Genomic DNA, 18,894 nt, shown 5'->3' with positions numbered 1-18,894 from the left:
GGGGAGCACTACTCTCTAGAGGTGGGTACCACAGGGATGCTGCCCTCTGACCAGCAACCCAGGCACCTCAAGCACACCAAGGCCAGGAAAAGACAGCAGGGAGACATGGAACCACAAACCACACTGCAGTTACATGTACCAATTCCGTCATCCACCCATTCTCTTGCTTATTATTTTCTGCTACATATTGAATTGGTTGAATCTTAAAAATATCTTGGTTTTGGCCCACAATATTGCAATATTGGTCTACCTGTCTCTAGTCTGTTTTTTTCCTGCACGCCCCATAGCCTTCCCCGAAGAGGTATACTTAAAATAGAAATCTTACTGTGTAACTCTCTTGCTTAAAACTACCTCCAGGATAAACCCCAAGCTTAGCTCACTATGTTTCAAACAAAAAGAGACTTGCACTTATATATAATTGTAGTGAAAATGTCAAGTTTCAAAGGTAAGTTTAAAAAACTTCCTAAGTCTCCAAGCCAAAAGCCAACCAACAAAATAAACAAAGTCTATAGTAACACATGAAATGACAGAAAACGATAAAGTTACAAAAATGAAGAAGTTGGGTCTGAGAAAGCCTAAAGGTGAGGGTTGAAAACAGTTCATCACGTGGGGATAACTTTTGTTACAATCATGACTATAAATATAAAATGAAGACATTGTCTGAAAGGCACACAATTATTTAGAGTTAAAAAAAAATAAAGCCTTTTTATTTTGGTGTGCATTACTCTCCCTGCTCCCCTATCCCACCTCCTGTGATTACCTCTCAAGCTACTTGTGTCATAGTTTTTGTCTTAGTTATTGCATTGAAGGGAACACAAGCTAAAAACCAGAGTGGTGCTAGAAAGCAGAAGCTTAAAACCTGTGAACCTCCAAACCTCAAGATGGGATTCTGGAACTGGATTATTTACCCATCAGATGGTAACAAGGATCTCATTTCTAGTGGTAGGTGGAGCGATGAGAACCCTTGGTGTGCCATGGTGTTAGGATTAGGATTCTCACCTGTGATGGATTAAGATGACAAACAGATGAAAGGGAAAATGGTTTATTCAGTGGCTTTGGCTGACCCTGTAAAACATACACATCCAGAAGCAGCTAGCCTGACAGACCACTAGAATAGCCTATTAAAGTTTCAGCTAAGGTGCCATTTGTATCTTATAGGGATGGGATGCTGTCGTCCAGGGTAAATTGTATACATTAAATAAATGATTTAATGGGTCTATGTCCCCGGTAGCTAGAATACCTGGGTCCTCAACACCATATAAGCTTTCTGGGGACTTCCCTGGTGGTGCAGTAGTTAAGACTCCGCACTCCCAATGCAGGGGGCCCGGGTTCAATCCCTGGTCAGGGAACTAGATCCCACATGCTGCAACTAAGAGTTCACATGCCACAAATAAGGAGCTGGCGAGCCACAACAAAGACCCGGCACAACCAAAAAAAAAACAAACAACAACAAAACACTGTATAAGCTTTCAAGCACCACAAAACCTGGATCCATATTGTGTCTACTAATGTCAGCATTAAAAGTAGCTACATCATACCCTTCTCTTCCTAATCCTCAGCTCCTCAAACTACCCAACTTTTCTCTAAGTGAGCGAAGCTGCAGGCAGCTGCTAATCACGACTCTCATCCTCACCAAAAGAATAATTCTGAGGCTCTGACAAAGCCCATACAGCAAAAACACTTTTCCGGCCAGTCTTCCCCACCCTTAGTCCCCATTCCTGCAACTCTGTCTGATTTTGGGGGGCAAACTTTTCTTCCTCCTTCCCTTTCTCTCTTTTCCCTTTTCTTCCCACCTTTCCCACTTCCTTTCTGCCTTCTTTCCTTCAGACACTGCCAAAGATGCATATAATTAAGGAAAAACTAAGTAATTCAGGGAATTGGGACAAAAGGAAAATAAAGGTAGGAAAATAAAAGGTTAGCACATAGAAAAGTTTACCATATGGAACTGGTAGGTGAGTGTTATGAGTTGAATTGTGTCCCCCCTGCAAAAAAAAAATATGTTAAAGTCCTAACCCAGGGTGCCTCTGAATGTGACCTTATTTGGAAATAGGGTTTTGGCAGATATAATCAAGTTAAGTTGAGGTCATTAGGATAGAGCTTAATCCAAGCTCCATCCTGGTGTCCTTGTAAGAGGGAAGATTGGACACACACACACACGGAGAATGCCACAACAAAGGCAGAGATTGGAGTGATGAAACTGTAAACCAGGGATTACTGGCCACCACTAGAAGGTAGGGAAAGGCAAGGAAGGAATCTCCCCTACAGGTTTCAGAGGAAGATGGCCCAGCTGGCACCATGATTTCAGACTTCTAACCTCCAGAACTGTAAGAGAATACATGTCTCTTGTTTTAAGCCACTTAGTTTGTGGTACCCTGTTACAGCAGCCCTAGGAAACTAATAGCGTAGGGATCCCATATTTGACTCAGCCTCCTAGCAGATGAAATAAGCAAACAGTCCAATAAATGAACCACAGTGCCCACAGGATTCAAAGGTTCCATTTGTTCATGGGATGCAGAGCTTTCCATGACATGAGAGATCAGAGAATGGTCTTCTCTCTGGGTCCTACAGAAGAAACACTGCGGGATACAGTGGACAACTGTAGTCGATGACATTATGATACTGATCATGATAATGAATTTTATGTAGCTATGTCCTACAAACTACCTCACTGAAGGCAGATGGCATGACCCCAATGGAAAGTTCATTAAAAGCACATATAGGAACCAGAAGTGAAAGAGGAGACATTACTACCAACCTTACAGAAATTAAAAAGGAATACTATGCACAACTGTACACCAACATATTAGATAACTTGGATGAAATGGACAAATTCCTAGAAAGATGCAAACTACCAAAACTGCCTCAAGTAGGAACTGAAATCTAAAAGACCTAGAACCAATGAAGAAATCAAATTAGTAATCTAAAACACTACCCATAAAGAAAAACTCAGGTCAGATGGCTTCTCTGTTGAATCCCAACAAACATTTAAAGAAGAATTAATATAAATTAGTCACAAAATCTTCCAAAAAATAAAAGAGGAAGGAATATTTCTCATTTTATAACGCTGTATTACTCTGACACCAAAACCAGACAAAAACACCCAAGAAAAAACTACAGACCAAAAGCACATATAGGAAGGATGTATTGTACCAAAAGAGTGTGGTCCACATACACAGCTCTATAATTTCATGTCTTTGGGGCAAGCTCCATAAGTAATTTTCTCAACCTGGGTTTTTGATAAGGATTAGAGAGCAGATTTCAAGGCTATAATCTCTGGCAAGAATCTGGAGAGTAAATATTCTGCATTATCAATGAAATGTAAGTCCTAATGCTTTGCCAACTTCCAGGGCAGAAGACAGAAATGAGATCCTCTTATTTATTTATTGTTAACAGCATGATGAAAGTTAAGGGAACTGCTACCACCAAAATAAGAATTAAAGAGTGTTTTTCTTGCTGAAATTTGAACAAAGAGTGTGGGGCAAAGGAGAAGAGTTATTAGATATTTTAGATATATTTTATAATTTGATTTAAAATTTAATTTAAAACTACAAGAAAGATTTCAGACTATAGGAAAGTTTAAGCATTGACTTAAACACAGAAAAGACAGGCTCCTTTTCTCTGGACTTTAAAAATAAATCCAAAACACATCTTGCGAGCATAATAAACATAATTCCAGGAGTCCAAAGTCTACCCTTTTTTAGGTCTTAGTTAAATGCTGCCACTTTCAAGAAGATGTAGCTCTTCTCCATTTAGTGTGGCACATGAAGGTTTCCTCTTACATTGTTCACTTTCTTCCTGGAGTTGCATTTGTCTTACTGTTTCACTGGAGTGTAATCTTCTTGAGGGCAGGAATGGTGTCTTGAATTAAGACTCTTACTCAGGTATAGGATAGTGCTTTGGGTACAAATAGCACTAACTAGAATTAAAAAATACCATGTGTCTCATTACATGGTCAGTTTAAGGCTAAATGGATTTTTAAGGCACTCAAAGTGTTAAAGCCTCTTGTTAAAAGGACTGTCAGGTACAATAAACTTTAAAATTTTGTTTTTGAATTAAACCATAAGAGATGGCTTTAATATGATCCATTTATACTACGTACTTTTAATCAGATGTCCTCAGCTATAAGTATAGACATCTTTTGGGAGAAAAGTAGTAACCTAATAGTTAACCTTCACATTACAAAACTATCCCTTTGAAGACATCCAACCAGTTTCTTCTTCTGAAACCATTCTTGGAATGGTAAGGAGAAACCCCATTAATAGACTGTGAAACTCTGGTTTATAGAAAGAATGAGGTTTTCAAAAAGAAATTACTTAAACCAAAGTATGTAAGGTGGATTGTATTATTCTAACCAGTTATTTACTCAATTTCATTTAAAAGGATTATACAATCTCTACCCATTGTCATGTGACTGGCAAGGCTTCCTTATAAGAGGAATATACTTTCTGGCCCCACTGATAGGCCCTGTCATGTTACTTGCTTTGGTCAATAGAATGTGAGCAAAACTGAGGTGAGCAGAACTGAAGGATACAGAATGTCAGCTGTTTTCAGTTTTAAGAGCAGCATGTGCCAGTGGTTTATAAGAGCTGATTATTACATTTCCAGAAACTTGGCAAGCCCCTTGTTAAACTGTTTGTAGCCTGAAACCCGCCATGGTGGGAGTATTTACATCATGGAAATAGCAAGCACTACAAATCAGTATTTCTCCTCCCTCAAGTTTGCGTCCAGCACACAGTGAGCGTGTCCCCAAAAAGTTGGTCTTTCAACCTGGAGCCTGCAAGCCAGGAAACCAGTGGAGTAGAGCCAAAGCTGCCTGCAGCAGATGTAATTTGCTTGAGAAATGAATCTTTGTTTTTGTAAATTACTGAGTTGTAGGGGTTGTTTGTTACCTAAGCATAATCCACCAAAAGCTGACTGATACACCATGCTAGTGTTATTAAGTTTTAGTGAACACCAATGAGCCCTACCTTTATCTGTCCAGACCTTGGTTCAGGGGATTTCTTCTAACGACTTGTGCCATCGCACACCTTGAACCTGAAAGGATGAAAATTACACTCAGAGACTCAAGCCCAGGAATCCAGGTCTTGGAAGGTTACTATAAAGATATAAAACAGTAATTCCATTTTTAAAAATCACTAAACTACTGCATCATTTTTTTTTTAAACCTGGGCAAACACAAGTCTGTTGCTCATGGACCTGGACGGTTCGGGAGTGACTCTCCAGCCCTTTCAACACCGGGTCACACGTTTCCATCCCCCCTTTCCACTCCAGGCGCATGAATGGAGCGCTGTGTCTTTAAGGGGGACGCGGCGCTGAGATTTCCGCACAGGACAAAATGTCTGCGAGGATCCTGGAGGGGATCGGCGATCCCAGACACCCAGCCCACCTCCCGCTTCGGGGGTGATGGGGTGAGTGTGGGCTGCGGGACTCACGGCGGCGCGTGCCCACGGGAGACTGGGGGGTCCCGGGGGACAGGTGAGGGATCGCGGGAAGCTGCCTGGGGGCGGCGGAGTGAGCTGGGACCAGCCGGGGGCCTGGCGGGGGATCGCAGAGCGCCAGCGCCCCGCAGACGCAGACGCGCAGGCTTGCTAGTGCATGGGGTGCCGGGCGTGCCCTCCGCGGTGGTGGGATTACCGTTATTGTAAAAGATGCGTTTGGACCCGGGATTCTGCGTAACGCCCGGTTCAGTTTCTTTATGCACCTCATTTTTGCTCCTGCTCTACAGTCTCCCTTCAAAAAAGTTATTCAGGAATATCGAAAGTCATGTGCTCTCCCTTTATTAAAGTTGCCTTATTGCAGTCAGTCCTTTAACAGGGCAAGTGGTTGGCGGCCCTTTCTCTAATTGAGACTTTCTGAATGTTTCCCACTTCGGGGAGAAACCGAATGCAAGCCAGATGCTCAAACAAAGACCCCGATCCCCACCGTGCTCAAACAAAGGAATTTTCTGATCCTTCAGGAACCTACAGGAGCAGTTTGCTATAATCACTTACACTAACTTAATGCCCGAAGTTTACCAAGCAAAGTTAGTTTTCCCTCCTTGAAAGGAAAAAAAAAAAAAAGTACCTGCTACCATCCAAACTTCTAATTAGCTAAGACTACAAAGATGCGGTGTTTACCAGAAACTGTTGTCGAAATAGCTTAATAAATTGACATAATTAGGGTAATCATTTTCTGTACTTTTCATTAATGTAATTATTTATACACATTTTTTAGCCAAAAATAGCTTGAGGCAGCTGACAATGAAAAGTATACAACAATGTATGCAAAGACCAAGAGCCAATACCGCGTAATTCTTAATTAAAAAATCTTTGTTACAGAGCTCTTCAAAGTAGGGCAGCTTTAAATCCCACTAATTCACATTAAATAATGCATCTTACACGATGAAAATGGATCAACACCCTTCTTTTTAGGAACACATGTATTAAATAAAATAATGTAGGCCTGAAATAAAGGTCCACTTAGGGAGGAAGCTTCACAATTTTCATTAAAAAAAATACATTAATAGAGAGCGTTTCTCAGCCTTTTAGCTAATGGAAGAAGTATCTAAAATTTTGGCTTATGACATTTAGAGAACATCTCTGATTTACCAGTTCATTAGCTGTGGGTCCAGTACATTTTTTACAGCCCATGTGTAACATTTTTCCAAGTTTTTTCACACTTAACCCTTTATTCCCTGAGGTATCCATCCTTTACAGTTTGGAAGCATTTTTACTTCAACGAAGCCTTCAGCCTGGTGACTATAGACTAATTTTTCTAACTGTCTAGATTTGTTTATAAATAGATTAATATATGGCAGTAAATTAATATTTCAACAGAGATGGACAGGTAACAGATGAACTGTAGTTTCCTTGATACCTCAGTTGTCAAGGCTAATTATTTGTTTTAATTATTATATTCTGCTTTGATTAAAGTTACTGGTGGATAAAAATGTTTTTAGTGTTTTCACATAAGTCTGTGTGGATTTGACATTAGGGTGAATTTCTCACCTAAGATCCAGCCAGGCTCAATCTACACATATTTGTTTGTAACTCTGCTAGATTAATCCAACTAAAGCGATTAGACTTGACCATGGAAGGACAAATAGAGCTTTCTGTGATTTTCTGAGAACACTGCCTAGTTCTTTGACATTTAGCCTGCCTGATATTTTGTATGTGTACAAGCACAAGTGTAAAATAATAAAACTAACTTTTGTGGGTGGTTTATAGGATGATTCTCAATGTTATAATCATACATTGTATGTATACACCCATATTTACACAAAGTATTCATCCAGGTTCTGATCTCTTCCTTTATTCTCTATATTGGTATTCAGGGAGATCACATTGAGGAATATGGGTTTTAATCTGATAAGTTATTAGAAGAATAAAACTTCTTCAGAGAACATCAAGTGCAGAGGTAATTAATATGAATGTCTTATCTTCCAGCAGCTTAGACTTCGTATCATCCCTTCCAGATAATGGATACTGGAATGAAACTCATCATAGAATTCAGAGGCATCATACCATTAATACTACTCTCTCCCTTTCCAAGAAATAACTAAAATCTACTTTTTTTTTCAGCTTTTTTCCCCCTGAAATTGGACTCAAAAATTTCCACTGTTAAATTAATTTCATGCTAGCAGTGCATTTATTTAGCCTCAAAAAATTTTATTTAAAATATAAGCTTGAAATAAATTTGGTTGGGGGTGGGGAAGTGGAGCTATGATTCTTTTTAATTTGCTTTTTGTATTTAAAAATCCCCAAGAGAATTCTTCCAACTTTAACTACTTCCTCTATTGAATAACAGAATATGTTAAAGAGAAAAACAGCACTCCCTTTTAGCCACTAAGAACTTCGTGTAGGCATGTTTGAATAGTAAATACTGGGAGCTTCCTTTTGTTCATGCTTTGAATTGATATAGCACTGGCGAGTCCAACAGTGACATCTCGTGCGTTATCTGATTTCAGCCACCTATTAGGGGCAGCTAATCTTATCATTTCTCCTGACAGATGGGGAGATAGAGACTCCGGTGAGCTGGGGCTAAGAAACGTAAAGTTGGACTCATTTCATTTAATGCAGTGTCCCCTGAGTGCCTGCCCTATGCAGGCCCTATGCCGGGGAGATGAGTGAGGTGTGCTGCCCTCCCATGGCATCCTCCATCTTACGTCGATATAGAATCTCCTTCTGCTCAGGCAGGGACCTGCTCAGGCAGGAACCACCCACACTGAGCAAGCTCACACATTGGGATCCCTCCAGGGCCAGATAGCAGTGCACTATGCCCCATGGGACTGTTCCCTCCAGTCTCCAGAGTTAAGGCTGCCTAGGCCTGCCTGAGCTCACATGCTTGAGGATTGTTTTATAAAATTACTTTTTATTTATGTATAGACCCTGCCATATATATACTCTACCTAAATGTATACACATGATCACGTACATGCTTTCTCAGCACCCTTTTTCTTTTCCTTTTGTCTTTACCTCTTCCCCTTCTCCTTTCACATCAGCTGCAACCCCCTCAACCCATAGTGTATCTCATTTTTCTTCATATTTATAAAAAATCATTAATCTGTATATCCTATACAGATCTAATTATTTAATAAGAGTGAGATCATATTATACACACCTTTATGCATCTTGCTTTTCTCCCTAAACAGTTCCTCCAGACATCCCCCTGACAGAGCTCCAATCCATCCTTTTTAATGGCAGCATAATATTCCCTGAGGTGACTACACATTATTTACCCAGCCATTTTCCTGCTGGTAGCCATTCTCTTGATTCCAGTTTTTTGCCATTCTAAATAATACTATGATAAACATCCTAATACATTTTACTTTACATATTGGTACTTTTACTTCTACAGAACAGATTCCCAGGAGTTGGATCCCCAATTATATCTATTTTTAATTAACAGAAATTGCAGATTGCTTTTCCTAAAAGCCTTCACATCTCCACTAGGAATGCATGAGCATACCCTTTTCTCTGCCCCCCCCTTCCAACTTTGGCTGACAGACCTCTTCATTTTTGTTAGTGTGATGGATCTAACATGAGACCTTATTGTTACTTTAATAGCACTTCCCTGAATATAAGTGGTGTGCATCTTTTCACAAATTTCCTGGCCATCTGATTTTGCTCTTGGGTCATTTGCCTACTCATATTTCTTGCCCATTTTTCAATTGGCTTGCTTGTCTTTTTCTTCTCAGTTTGTAAGAGCTCTTTGTATATTAGGGTCGTGGCTAAAGATTCTAAGACTTCTCTCCCAAGCCAAGCTGACTTCCAAGCCAAGCTTCTCTCCCTCTGCACTGTAGGGATGGTTGAAATGAGCTCAGGGATTGCTTAGCAGACCTAGGAAGGCTCTGCTAGGAACGACTTGTGGCCACAGTTACTGCTGGTCACTCTTTAGAGACTGAGTCTGAACAGAAGACTCTTTTGAGCCAGAATGTAGCTGTGGTCGGAGGGCTGAGAAGGTGAGGCAGTTCTGAACCATGCTGTCTTCCACCGGTTAAGACCTCCGAGAGTGAAGGCTTGCCAGGGCATAGGAGGTCCCTCTGCCGCCCTCAGAGGGGCAGCACTCTGCTGGCCAACACTTGTGGTGCTGCTTGTCCCTGGCTCAGATGAGGGCTCCACTAAGTCTAAAGGATTAAGACATCAAAATCAGTGATCAGTGCTTCTCATCCCTGTTTTCCACCTTAAGTCTTAGAACAGATGCCATTCCTGTATGTGGCACTCCTCTGGGCATCCCAGATTTTGAAGAAATTAAATCTCTTTTAATTTATAAAGTAAATATAGGCACTCATAATACTACTATTCTCTCCACTTTCGTGTATGTCTAGTAATTTAAAAAAAGGGCACACTCTGGAAAGGTAAGATTCTAATTTAGAAGGAATGGAATTCTAAAAAAAAGAAAAAAAATGTAGAAAAAAATTTTAAGTAAAGCTGGATAACAAAAAACATCTCTAAGACTAAAATCTGGTTCTGTTTACTAAACACAATGTTTGCTAACCGCAAAAAAGTTATCCTTGAAGGGGGTCTGTAACTTCCCTCCTCATCCCACCACTCTGGCTTTGGGGACTTTATTGATTTAGTAAATCTCTTGGGGGAAATCTAGCCTTTAATTTCTAATGACCTTTTATACTAATTATCATGGGTAACCATATTCAAACCAATGCCTCATATCAGAAGATACGTAAATAGCTATTTCTTTTGTTAGAAGAGGCCTGGTACTTATTATTTTTTTGGATGATTCTGGTAAATTCATTCTTTTTTTTTTTTAATTCAAGAGATATGTTAAATGTCCTGCCTGATCTCAGTGGACTTGCTTGGTGGGAAAAAAACAAATGAGGTTTAGAAAAGTGTAACGCATCTGTAACAAGACTATTAGCAACTGAATTAAAAGGTTCACTAAATACTATTATTAAAGCAACATATTTTTCCTGTTTTCATCTTTGTCTTCAGTCATCCCTAGTTGCCTTTAATAAAAGAGATTCTGGAACTTCATCATCTCCACTGCTGCTGGTTCAAAACCTGACAGTAGGAGCGGGCACTGGCTATCTCATTGTCCATTATTCTCCCACCTCGGCCTGAATTTTCCCGATGAAATAAGTTCTCAGGAGAGCTCCAAGTCTGTCATATATTCTATTATTATTTTTAAACTTTCAAAGCAAATTTGTCTAGAATCACACATTTGACCCTTTGTGAAGTTTTGTTTTGTTTTGTTTTGTTTGCGGTACGCGGGCCTCACACTGTTGTGGCCTCTCCCGTTGCAGAGCACAGGCTCCGGACGCGCAGGCTCAGCGGCCATGGCTCACGGGCCCAGCCGCTCCGCGGCATGTGGGATCTTCCCGGACCAGGGCATGAACCCGTGTCCCCTGCATTGGCAGGCAGACTCTCAACCACTGCGCCACCAGGGAAGCCCAGTGAAGTTATTTTTTAAAGAAGAAAATTCACCTTTTCTATCTCCCCCCTCATTTGATAGGTTATAACAGTGGGAAATGTTTTCTTAATAGAAAAGACCTGGCAGTGATAGGCACTGTGTTGTATTTGGATCCCTTTAACTACAGGTATTTGTTGGACAAAGCAAACAGCTATTACTTCTATTTTTCTTCCTTAATTAAGAGAATCCACCAAGCTTTTTGTCTGGCAAATATAGACTGCGGGCCATTTAGTTGGGATAAGCAATATAGAAAACTAATTTTATTTTTTTTATGACTGGAGCACCTATGAGAGGGTCGGCAGAATGAACACCAGAGGGACATGGCACCATCCAGGATTTCTAGTATCTACTTTCAGGGCTGTTTAATTGAATTTCTTTTACTCCACCGCCTGTCCTCTGAATTTACTCCTAGCACTGCTGATGGTTCTTGAGAACTCAGAAGCCACACTGCAGTGTTTCCACCTGAGAACCTGGGCTGGCTAGAAACCCTGAGGCAATGATAGAGACAGCCCACCGCCTGATTTGAAGGTAAAAGTTTAGAAAACTGCTTTGTATATTGCTGTTTTCTAAATGTGCGTATTTTTTAAACATTTTAATGATTCTTAGCAGTTCTTGTTTCTCATAAGCACATCGTTTTTAAAATCACAAAAACAAAGATATTTTTACCTTGAAAAAAGTTGTCTCCTTGAAAGCTTTTTGAAAAGCTGCTCAGTCCTAGCACTGTCACCCTTAAAGTCCAAGAAACAAAATTTTCATTCCTGAAACTTTTTTCCCCCACTCCTTTCTTGTGCAACACTGCGAGAAGAATTCAAAAGGGAGCCTTGCTCGTTTTTTTTTAAAGAGCGTAAAGGAGACTAGTTAAAACTAACATATACATACAGCACTTATTTAGCTTATTCTTATGAGAAGCTTGGCTTCCCAATTTTAGTCTTAGTACTTGTGAGCCAGGGAATCCAATAAATTTCGAAGAAAATTCCTGGTTAAGGAAAGAAGGGCTAGGCATTTTCTACCTTTCCCCCCCACGAAGAATCAACGGTTAATACCTACTGAAAAAGAAACGCAAGCATCTACCCAAACTAACCGCAGGATTTTTATCAGTAGTGAGAGGGAGGCATGGTTTCTTGACAGGCTAACTCTCGTCCTAGAAGTTGTGTGTTGGAGCGTGTGTCCGTGTGCACATGTAATTTTGTGGTCGTCTTACCCTGTGTCCCTCGGTGCAGGCGCTGCCTAGAGAATGAGGAGCGACGAGCCGGCCGTGACCATGGAAGAGACGGGCGGGCCGGACGCGGCTGCAGGCCGCCTGGGGGCGCCGTACTCCGAGGCCTGGGGGTACTTCCACCTGGCGCCGGCGCGCCCTGGCCACGCGTCGGGCCCCTGGGCCACCTGCCGGCTGTGCGGGGAGCAGGTGGGCCGCGGCCCGGGCTGGCACGCGGGCACCGCTGCGCTGTGGAAGCACTTGAGGAGCGCGCACCGGCGGGAGCTGGCGGAGAGCACCGCCCGCCGCTCGCCGCCCGCTGCCCCCGGCCCCGCCGCGGCCGCCGAGGGCGACTGGGCGCGCCTGCTGGAGCAGATGGGCGCGCTGGCAGTGCGCGGCAGCCTGCGGGAGCGCGAGCTGGCGCGGCGCGAGGCGGCCGTGGAGCAGGGCGAGCGCGCCCTGGAGCGCAGGCGGCGGGCGCTGCAGGAGGAGGAGCGCGCGGCGGCCCAGGCGCGCCGGGAGCTGCAGGCCGAGAGGGAGGCGCTGCAGGCGCGGCTGCGGGAAGTGAGCCGCCGGGAGAGCGCCTTGGCCTTGGGCTCGGCCCTGCTGCACGCTCCGCTCAAAGAGGAACCCGAGGGGGACCCCAGGGACGGCTACGTCATCACGAAGGTCTTCCTGTAGGTTTTAGCCGCTCCCACCCACCCACCCCCGGCCAGCCCTACTCAAAAAGTGTGGCCCGCGGACCGGCGTCTTCAGCCTCACCTGGGAGCGAGATCTCAGGTCCGTTGCCGCTCTGCCGAATCGAAATCGCCAAATGTGGGGTCTTGAGAAGCACTTCGGAGGCCAGGCAGAACCAAAAATCACTCCGTGGTCCTCCGGGGTGCCTGGGAGCGCAAGCTCCAGCGGCCTCCAATGCTGGTGGCGTTTAGTGGCATCCGCGCAGGGGGTGGTTTTCCTCTGACTGCCTTTGGAATGAGAGCTCCAACAGCCCTGTGAACCTAGATCACCTGGAGCCATGGCCATATTGTGCCTGGTGACTTTGAAAGGACAGGAGCTTCCTTACACACCAAAGACTATCACACCAGGTGGCTGTACGCCAGCCAGGGCAACCCAGGGTAGAGGGTGCATGGAAATGATAAAGCATTTTTACCCAAAAAAAGTTTTCCTCATTTCCTAATGAGTAAATCATTGATGAGTAGTCTTTGCCCAGCGCCAATTTCTGAACGGGAGAGTTTCCAAGACTGCTCATTACCCTGTCATTTCTAGTGCCTTAGGAAGGCAGTCCTGGAGAAGCCCTCTTTTTGCTCCCCTCCCCATCTTGCCCGGCAGTACCAATCACCCTATCTTACCTCCGCCCTCATTTTTTCCGTTTCAGAGCCAGTGGCAGCTGTGCTGTTTCCCCACTTAACTGCCTCACACCTGCCGCCTAGTAGCAAGACATGACCCCATCCCTCGTTATTAGGAAGGGAGCTTCTGCCCCCACATCTTCACAGTCCTCACTCCTGGGCCAAGGGGAAGGCACCCTCCCATCTGAGGCCACCTCCTCCTCTCATGTTTTCATCCATTCCTCTTCCACCTTTCCTGGGCCCTTCCTCCACAACGTTACCTCTTTTCCTCTGTCTCATTCCCTCCCTTTCTTCAGAGTCTTCCTCTTTAGCAATGCCCCAGTCTTCCTTGGACTGAAAAGAAAGACTCCCCCAGCCTGGATGCTCCCAACTGAGCACCCCCTAAGCAAGGACTGTCGAGCAGTCCTTGCTGCTTATATTTCCTCCCCACTCCTTACTCCTTCACTCGTGGTCAGCTTTTCAGGCTACACTGGACTCTTAAGAAGCCGCTACAGTCTCACAATGGCTGAATATGATGATTTATTTTCAGCCTTCATTTTGCTTAATCTCTCCCTTCTTGAAATTTTTCCTTTGGTAGATGGAACTTGCTTTTCCTCCAGAGAATTCCTTTTCCTGATGTAGACTGATTTCCAAACAGTTTTTCTTCAGGTCTCTTTTTTCCTCATTTTTCTGAGAATTTGAAAATGTTCAAGCATCCAGAAAAAGTTGAAAAGCTAGTACAATGAATACCCACATATACCCTCCACCTAAACAGTTGTTAACGTTTTTGCCATATTTATTTTTCTTCCCTCCACCCCAAACATGCATGGCATTTCATCCCTAAGGTATTCCAGCATGTTTATCCCAATAGCCTCTAAGACAGATTCCTTAATTGAAATTCCCTAACTGTCCCAAGAGTGTCTTTTTCTCTTTTCTAAAAAACAGGGCCCAGTTAAGATTCACACATTACTTTTGATTATAACCCTAGTCTCTTTTAGTCTAGAACAGCCCCCTTACTATTTTTTTTCCATGACATTTACTTTTTGAAAAGTCCCGGCCATCTTATGTATGTCTTATAGACGTCCTGTATTCTGGATTTATCTGATTGTTTCCTTAGGCCAATTTATGTACCCAATCTTGGTTCATGTACCCGTAGAGGTACAATAATCACCTCTGTGCCAGCGACTCCTGACTACCTCCAGCCTTTAGAGTTCTTCCGGGTCTGTCCTTCATGGCCAGTCCCCTGCAGCATGTCTCCACCTCTACTTGCATATCTTGCCACAGGAGATGGTAGGGGTAATTCTATTCAACTCTGCATCTCCACCCCTGACCCAATAACTAATAACTACTGGGCTCTTAAAATGTATCAGGTACATTTACATGTATTATCTCACTTTATTTCCACAGCAGCTCCTTGGGGGGCGGGTATTAATACTATGCCCATTTTACAGCTAAGGAAACAGAGAGGGGTTAAGTGGCTTGTATGAGATTAAAGCTGGTAAGTAGTTGAGTCGGGTTCCAAATACAGTCTCTACCTGCGGATGCCATGCTTCCAGCTGCTGTACTGTCGGCCTTGTTACTCAGTCACCGGAGCTGACACCTGTTTCCTTCCTAACTCCAACTCCAGGTAGTACCATCAGTGACATTAACATGTACTGAGCACTCACCATGCCAGAGCTGTGCTAAAATGCTTCACAAGAATAACTGCCTCTGCCTACTATGCAGCAACCCCATGATATAATTACTCTTACACCCATTTTGTAGAGGAGAAGAGACAGGCTCAGGGTAACTAAGTAATGAAGCGGCAGAGTGGGATTTGAGCACCAGTCTCACTGAATCCTAGGCCCCTGATCTATTGAGTCTGTATCTACAAAGTATCACAGCTGTCTTCCTTCTGATGCCACCTGCTCAGCTCAGGCCCCATTTATCATTCATCTGGGATTCATCTTCCCATCCTTGTCTTCCCACACTGTCCCCTACTTGGCCAAAGGAACTGTCCTAAGCTGACATTGATTGTATCACATTGCCTGCTCAAAGGGCCCCCAAGATCACCCATCATCTACAAGCTCTAGCTTTGTGGCTTGACGTTCAAGTCTCCTCGACCCCTGTACCAGTCTTATCTGTCCCTTCCCTTACACATGCTGTGTGCTTTGGCCAAACTGGACTCCTCGTTCTTCTGACATGCCCTGGTGCTTGGCACCTCTGTGCCTGTTTGCCTTTCCTCCACTTAAAAAAGCCCCTTCAGTTTCTAAGTATGAAAAATCCTGCCCATTCTAAGACCTAGCTCAAATTCGACTGCCTACATGAAGCTTTCCTGGATTCCTCATCATTCAGAGATGATTCTTTACTTCTCTGGACTCTCAGCATTTTGTATCTCAAAACCCTTAGAAAGGCCATCTAGCGTGTGGCTCTGTGGGTTCCTGTCTTACCTCCCTTGCCTGAGCCCTTGGGAGTAAGGATGGAGTTCACTCATCCTTCTGCTCCCACAGTGACTTGCCTGTAACAGCTGCTCAATAAGTATTTGAGGCATTGAACTCAATGTCTTTAAGATTTTCACAAGTCTTCTCAAATTATTAATATAATTATTCATTTATCTTTAATCCTCTAAGTAGAATTCCTAACAAAAAAATAGCCCAAAAGGAAGCAGCAGTAAATTTTAAAAAGCTGTTTAGTCAATAAAGATTTAATAAGTGTCAGTTATTGGGCTGTTTGGTTTGAATCCAATCACCTAGTATGTCATTATCAGGAACACTTTTCTTAAAATTATTTTCTTTACTACACAATTAATAAAAATGCAATGCCCCACTCTACGAAGAAAAGCTGAAAACAATCCCCCGAAGTCCTGTCACCTTAGACTGCTATTAACATTTTAATGTATTTTATTCTTTTGTCTCTTGCAATTTTTGTATTACTCTAATAATAGTATGATTTTTCTTTTAAGTATTGAAATTTAACTTCATGTGGATTTATAAGTTGGGTTATAAGATTTGAATCTGGACTTTTTGGAAGAAAAAAAAAAACTTCTACAAATGTCACTCTTCAGTTTCACCAATTGTTAGAACCACTAAAATAAGCAAAGATTGACTTTCAGAATCTTAACCTCTCCTTCAAAATAGATGGCTAATGGGAGCACCAGTAGCCTGTTCAGGGGATGGGGAAAGCAATTAGCCTGACTGATGACTTACCACTGGTTGTGGGAGTTATACACTTTTTACACTTCTGCATTGCTATAACTTTTCTATATCAAGCATAAATTACCTTTATAATTAAAAATAAAGTTACTTACCTCTTGCAAATGGAAAATCCTTACTACCAGCATTCAGCTTCCTTATTTAAGATAAACAAAACTTCCAACACAAGAACCGAGATAATCTTCAATTCCAGAGAAGCCTAGAAGGAAATGCAGCCCTTGTCCAGTCCAACTCCATCATTTGACAGAGGAGAAAAATGAGCCTGAGTGGCTCGTCCACTCTTAGTGGCTATGATGGCTCACCTGACTCCAGCCTCATCAGATATTCTGCCTCTTTGGTCTTGAGGGCTTCTGCTGGCTCACCTGGCAAAGCACAAGGGCTATCAGGACCAACTGGCTAAGCTGGCATCCTGTCAGCTAAGAGCTGGGATCTGAAAGTGCAGAGGTGGGTTCCGGGGATTGCATCAGCCTCTCTGGCTGTGGCACAGTCTGCTCACAATTAGAGTTGTCATTGCTAGTGGGTGATGGTGACATGCCTTGCATATATTGGCAGAGCTTCCCTGATTTATGTGACTAGGCTTGCTAATAGCACCAGCCAGCACTGCCTTTGAGGGCAATGCACGCAGTGGTGAGGTGGATGGCTGGAATTGGGATGCAGAATGCCCTAAACCTGACTCCTGAACTCCTGCCATGATGTAAAGTGATCAATCACTTCTTTAGGTTGAAATTTGTCAGGAAGGAGGGGGTGTGGGCAAAGAAGCGTAATGACAACCAAGGCTGAAAGAGCTAGGGCCCTTTATGCACCTAAGTTTTCATCCTTGGAGGCTGGACAAGGGAAGGGCTTGGCTTGGTCTGGGCTGAATTTCTACTTTAAGTGGCTGTCCATGTCTTAATGTCTTAGAGGGGATTCATAAAAACTGAGCTGCTGTTTTGTTTTGCTGCCATGGACTCATTAGGGAATTCTATTTCTAAAGGTTTGATCTTCTTACCTTTCTACAACTTGAATCTGCTCCTTTGTCTGGAAGATGGATGAGGTGATCCTTAAGGTCCCCTTTAGCTCTAACATGCTGATTACATAAAATACTGTGAAACATCAATCTTTGAGTGAATCAGTTGTTCTGTTTAGATTTTCTTGTTAATTGCAGATTTAGAAGAAAATGTTGAAAGTCACATGTGTGTTTATTAAAAATGATAATAGTATATCACACTTCTACAGAACTGAGGTACTAACTCTACGGGATTCACACCTAGAACTGAAAATGTGTGCAGTGGTAATAAGCGTGCTCTCCTATACCATACTTTTTGTCTTCACAACAGCCTGCTGGCAGGACAGGTATAATCATCCATGCTTTACTGTGAGGCTCCACGTTTCAACAAGGTGAAATGCCCTGTAAAGGCCACACAGCTTAATAAGTAGCAGAGTGGAGGCTGGACCTCAATCCGTGGTTCCCAGTCAGACTTGGGACCAAAGAGTTGGACCTCCTTCCACAACTCTCTTCTGGCTCACCTCTTTACCAGTGCCAGGACCTCTGTATCATGGCTTGAGTGTTTGCTGACACTTGGGTCAACGTTGGCTACTTCCCACCCACGAGCTCTGGTGCTGAGGGTAAGCAAGGCAGCTTTCCCAGAGGAAGCAAGGTTGGCCTTTATTAGTTTCCTATTGCTGCTGTAACAAATTACCACAAACTTAGTGGCTAAAGACAACATAGATTTTATTATCTTATAGTTCTGCAGGTCAGAAGCCTTGAAATGCATCTCAAAGTGTTTGCAGGGCTGTGTTCTTTTCTAGAGGCTCTAGGAGAGAATCTGGTTTTTTGCCTTTTCCAGCTTCTAGAGGCTGCCCACATTCCTTGGCTTGTGGCCCCTTCCTCTTCAAGGCCAGCAAGGACCGGTCTTTCTCACGGGGCATCACTCTGCCTCCCTTGTCCACATTTAAAGGACCCTCTCCTTAAGTTCAGTTGGTCAGCAGCCTAATATCATCTGCAACCTTAATTCTCCCCTGCCAGGTAACACTGCGTTTCCAGGGATTAGGGTATAGACATTTGGGGAAGGCGGGGAGGTGACAGACATTATCTACCCACCACAGCATTATACTGCCTGACCCAGGTCTGGGGGGTGGGGGTGGGGGTTTAGAAAGGCACATGCCTGATGGGGACCCCCTATTCCTCAGGAATCAACACTTTACTGGGGGTCCTAATCTTTCCCTCTTGTATTAATATTTTACTCAGCCTCTCTGCCCAGTGCAGGGAGTCCTCATAGACTTTTCTGAGAAAGATATC

At 43.2% G+C, this 18,894-nt stretch overlaps 2 protein-coding genes across 4 annotated transcripts in view; one reads left to right on the top strand and one right to left on the bottom strand.

The window, feature by feature from the left end:
- PDE8B (phosphodiesterase 8B) overlaps nucleotides 1-5,025 on the bottom strand; it is a 372,638-nt gene extending 367,613 nt beyond the window's left edge. The window contains exon 1 of the mRNA XM_079917344.1: nucleotides 4,968-5,025. The gene's annotated coding sequence lies outside the window, so the exon portion shown is untranslated. The remainder of the gene's footprint in view (nucleotides 1-4,967) is intronic.
- Nucleotides 5,026-5,276: 251 nt separating this feature from the next.
- Nucleotides 5,277-17,104, top strand: ZBED3 (zinc finger BED-type containing 3). Of its 3 annotated transcripts, none has more exons than XM_079917352.1 (3): nucleotides 5,277-5,408; nucleotides 11,318-11,433; nucleotides 12,126-17,104. In XM_079917352.1, the coding sequence occupies exon 3, from the start codon at nucleotides 12,140-12,142 to the stop codon at nucleotides 12,779-12,781; it is 642 nt and encodes a 213-aa protein (XP_079773478.1). In that variant the 5' UTR covers nucleotides 5,277-5,408; nucleotides 11,318-11,433; nucleotides 12,126-12,139; the 3' UTR covers nucleotides 12,782-17,104. The 3 variants fall into 3 exon arrangements, with proteins under 3 accessions (XP_079773478.1, XP_079773479.1, XP_079773480.1); XM_079917353.1 differs by having other exon boundaries at nucleotides 5,334-5,475; XM_079917354.1 differs by lacking the exon at nucleotides 5,277-5,408 and having other exon boundaries at nucleotides 8,692-11,433.
- Nucleotides 17,105-18,894: the final 1,790 nt, after the last annotated feature.

The sequence above is a fragment of the Stenella coeruleoalba genome (assembly GCF_951394435.1).
Source record: "Stenella coeruleoalba genome assembly, chromosome: 3".
Classification (NCBI taxonomy): Eukaryota; Metazoa; Chordata; class Mammalia; order Artiodactyla; family Delphinidae; genus Stenella; species Stenella coeruleoalba.
Note: the sequence above shows the minus strand (reverse complement) of the source record. Positions and strands in the feature narration are given on the sequence as shown.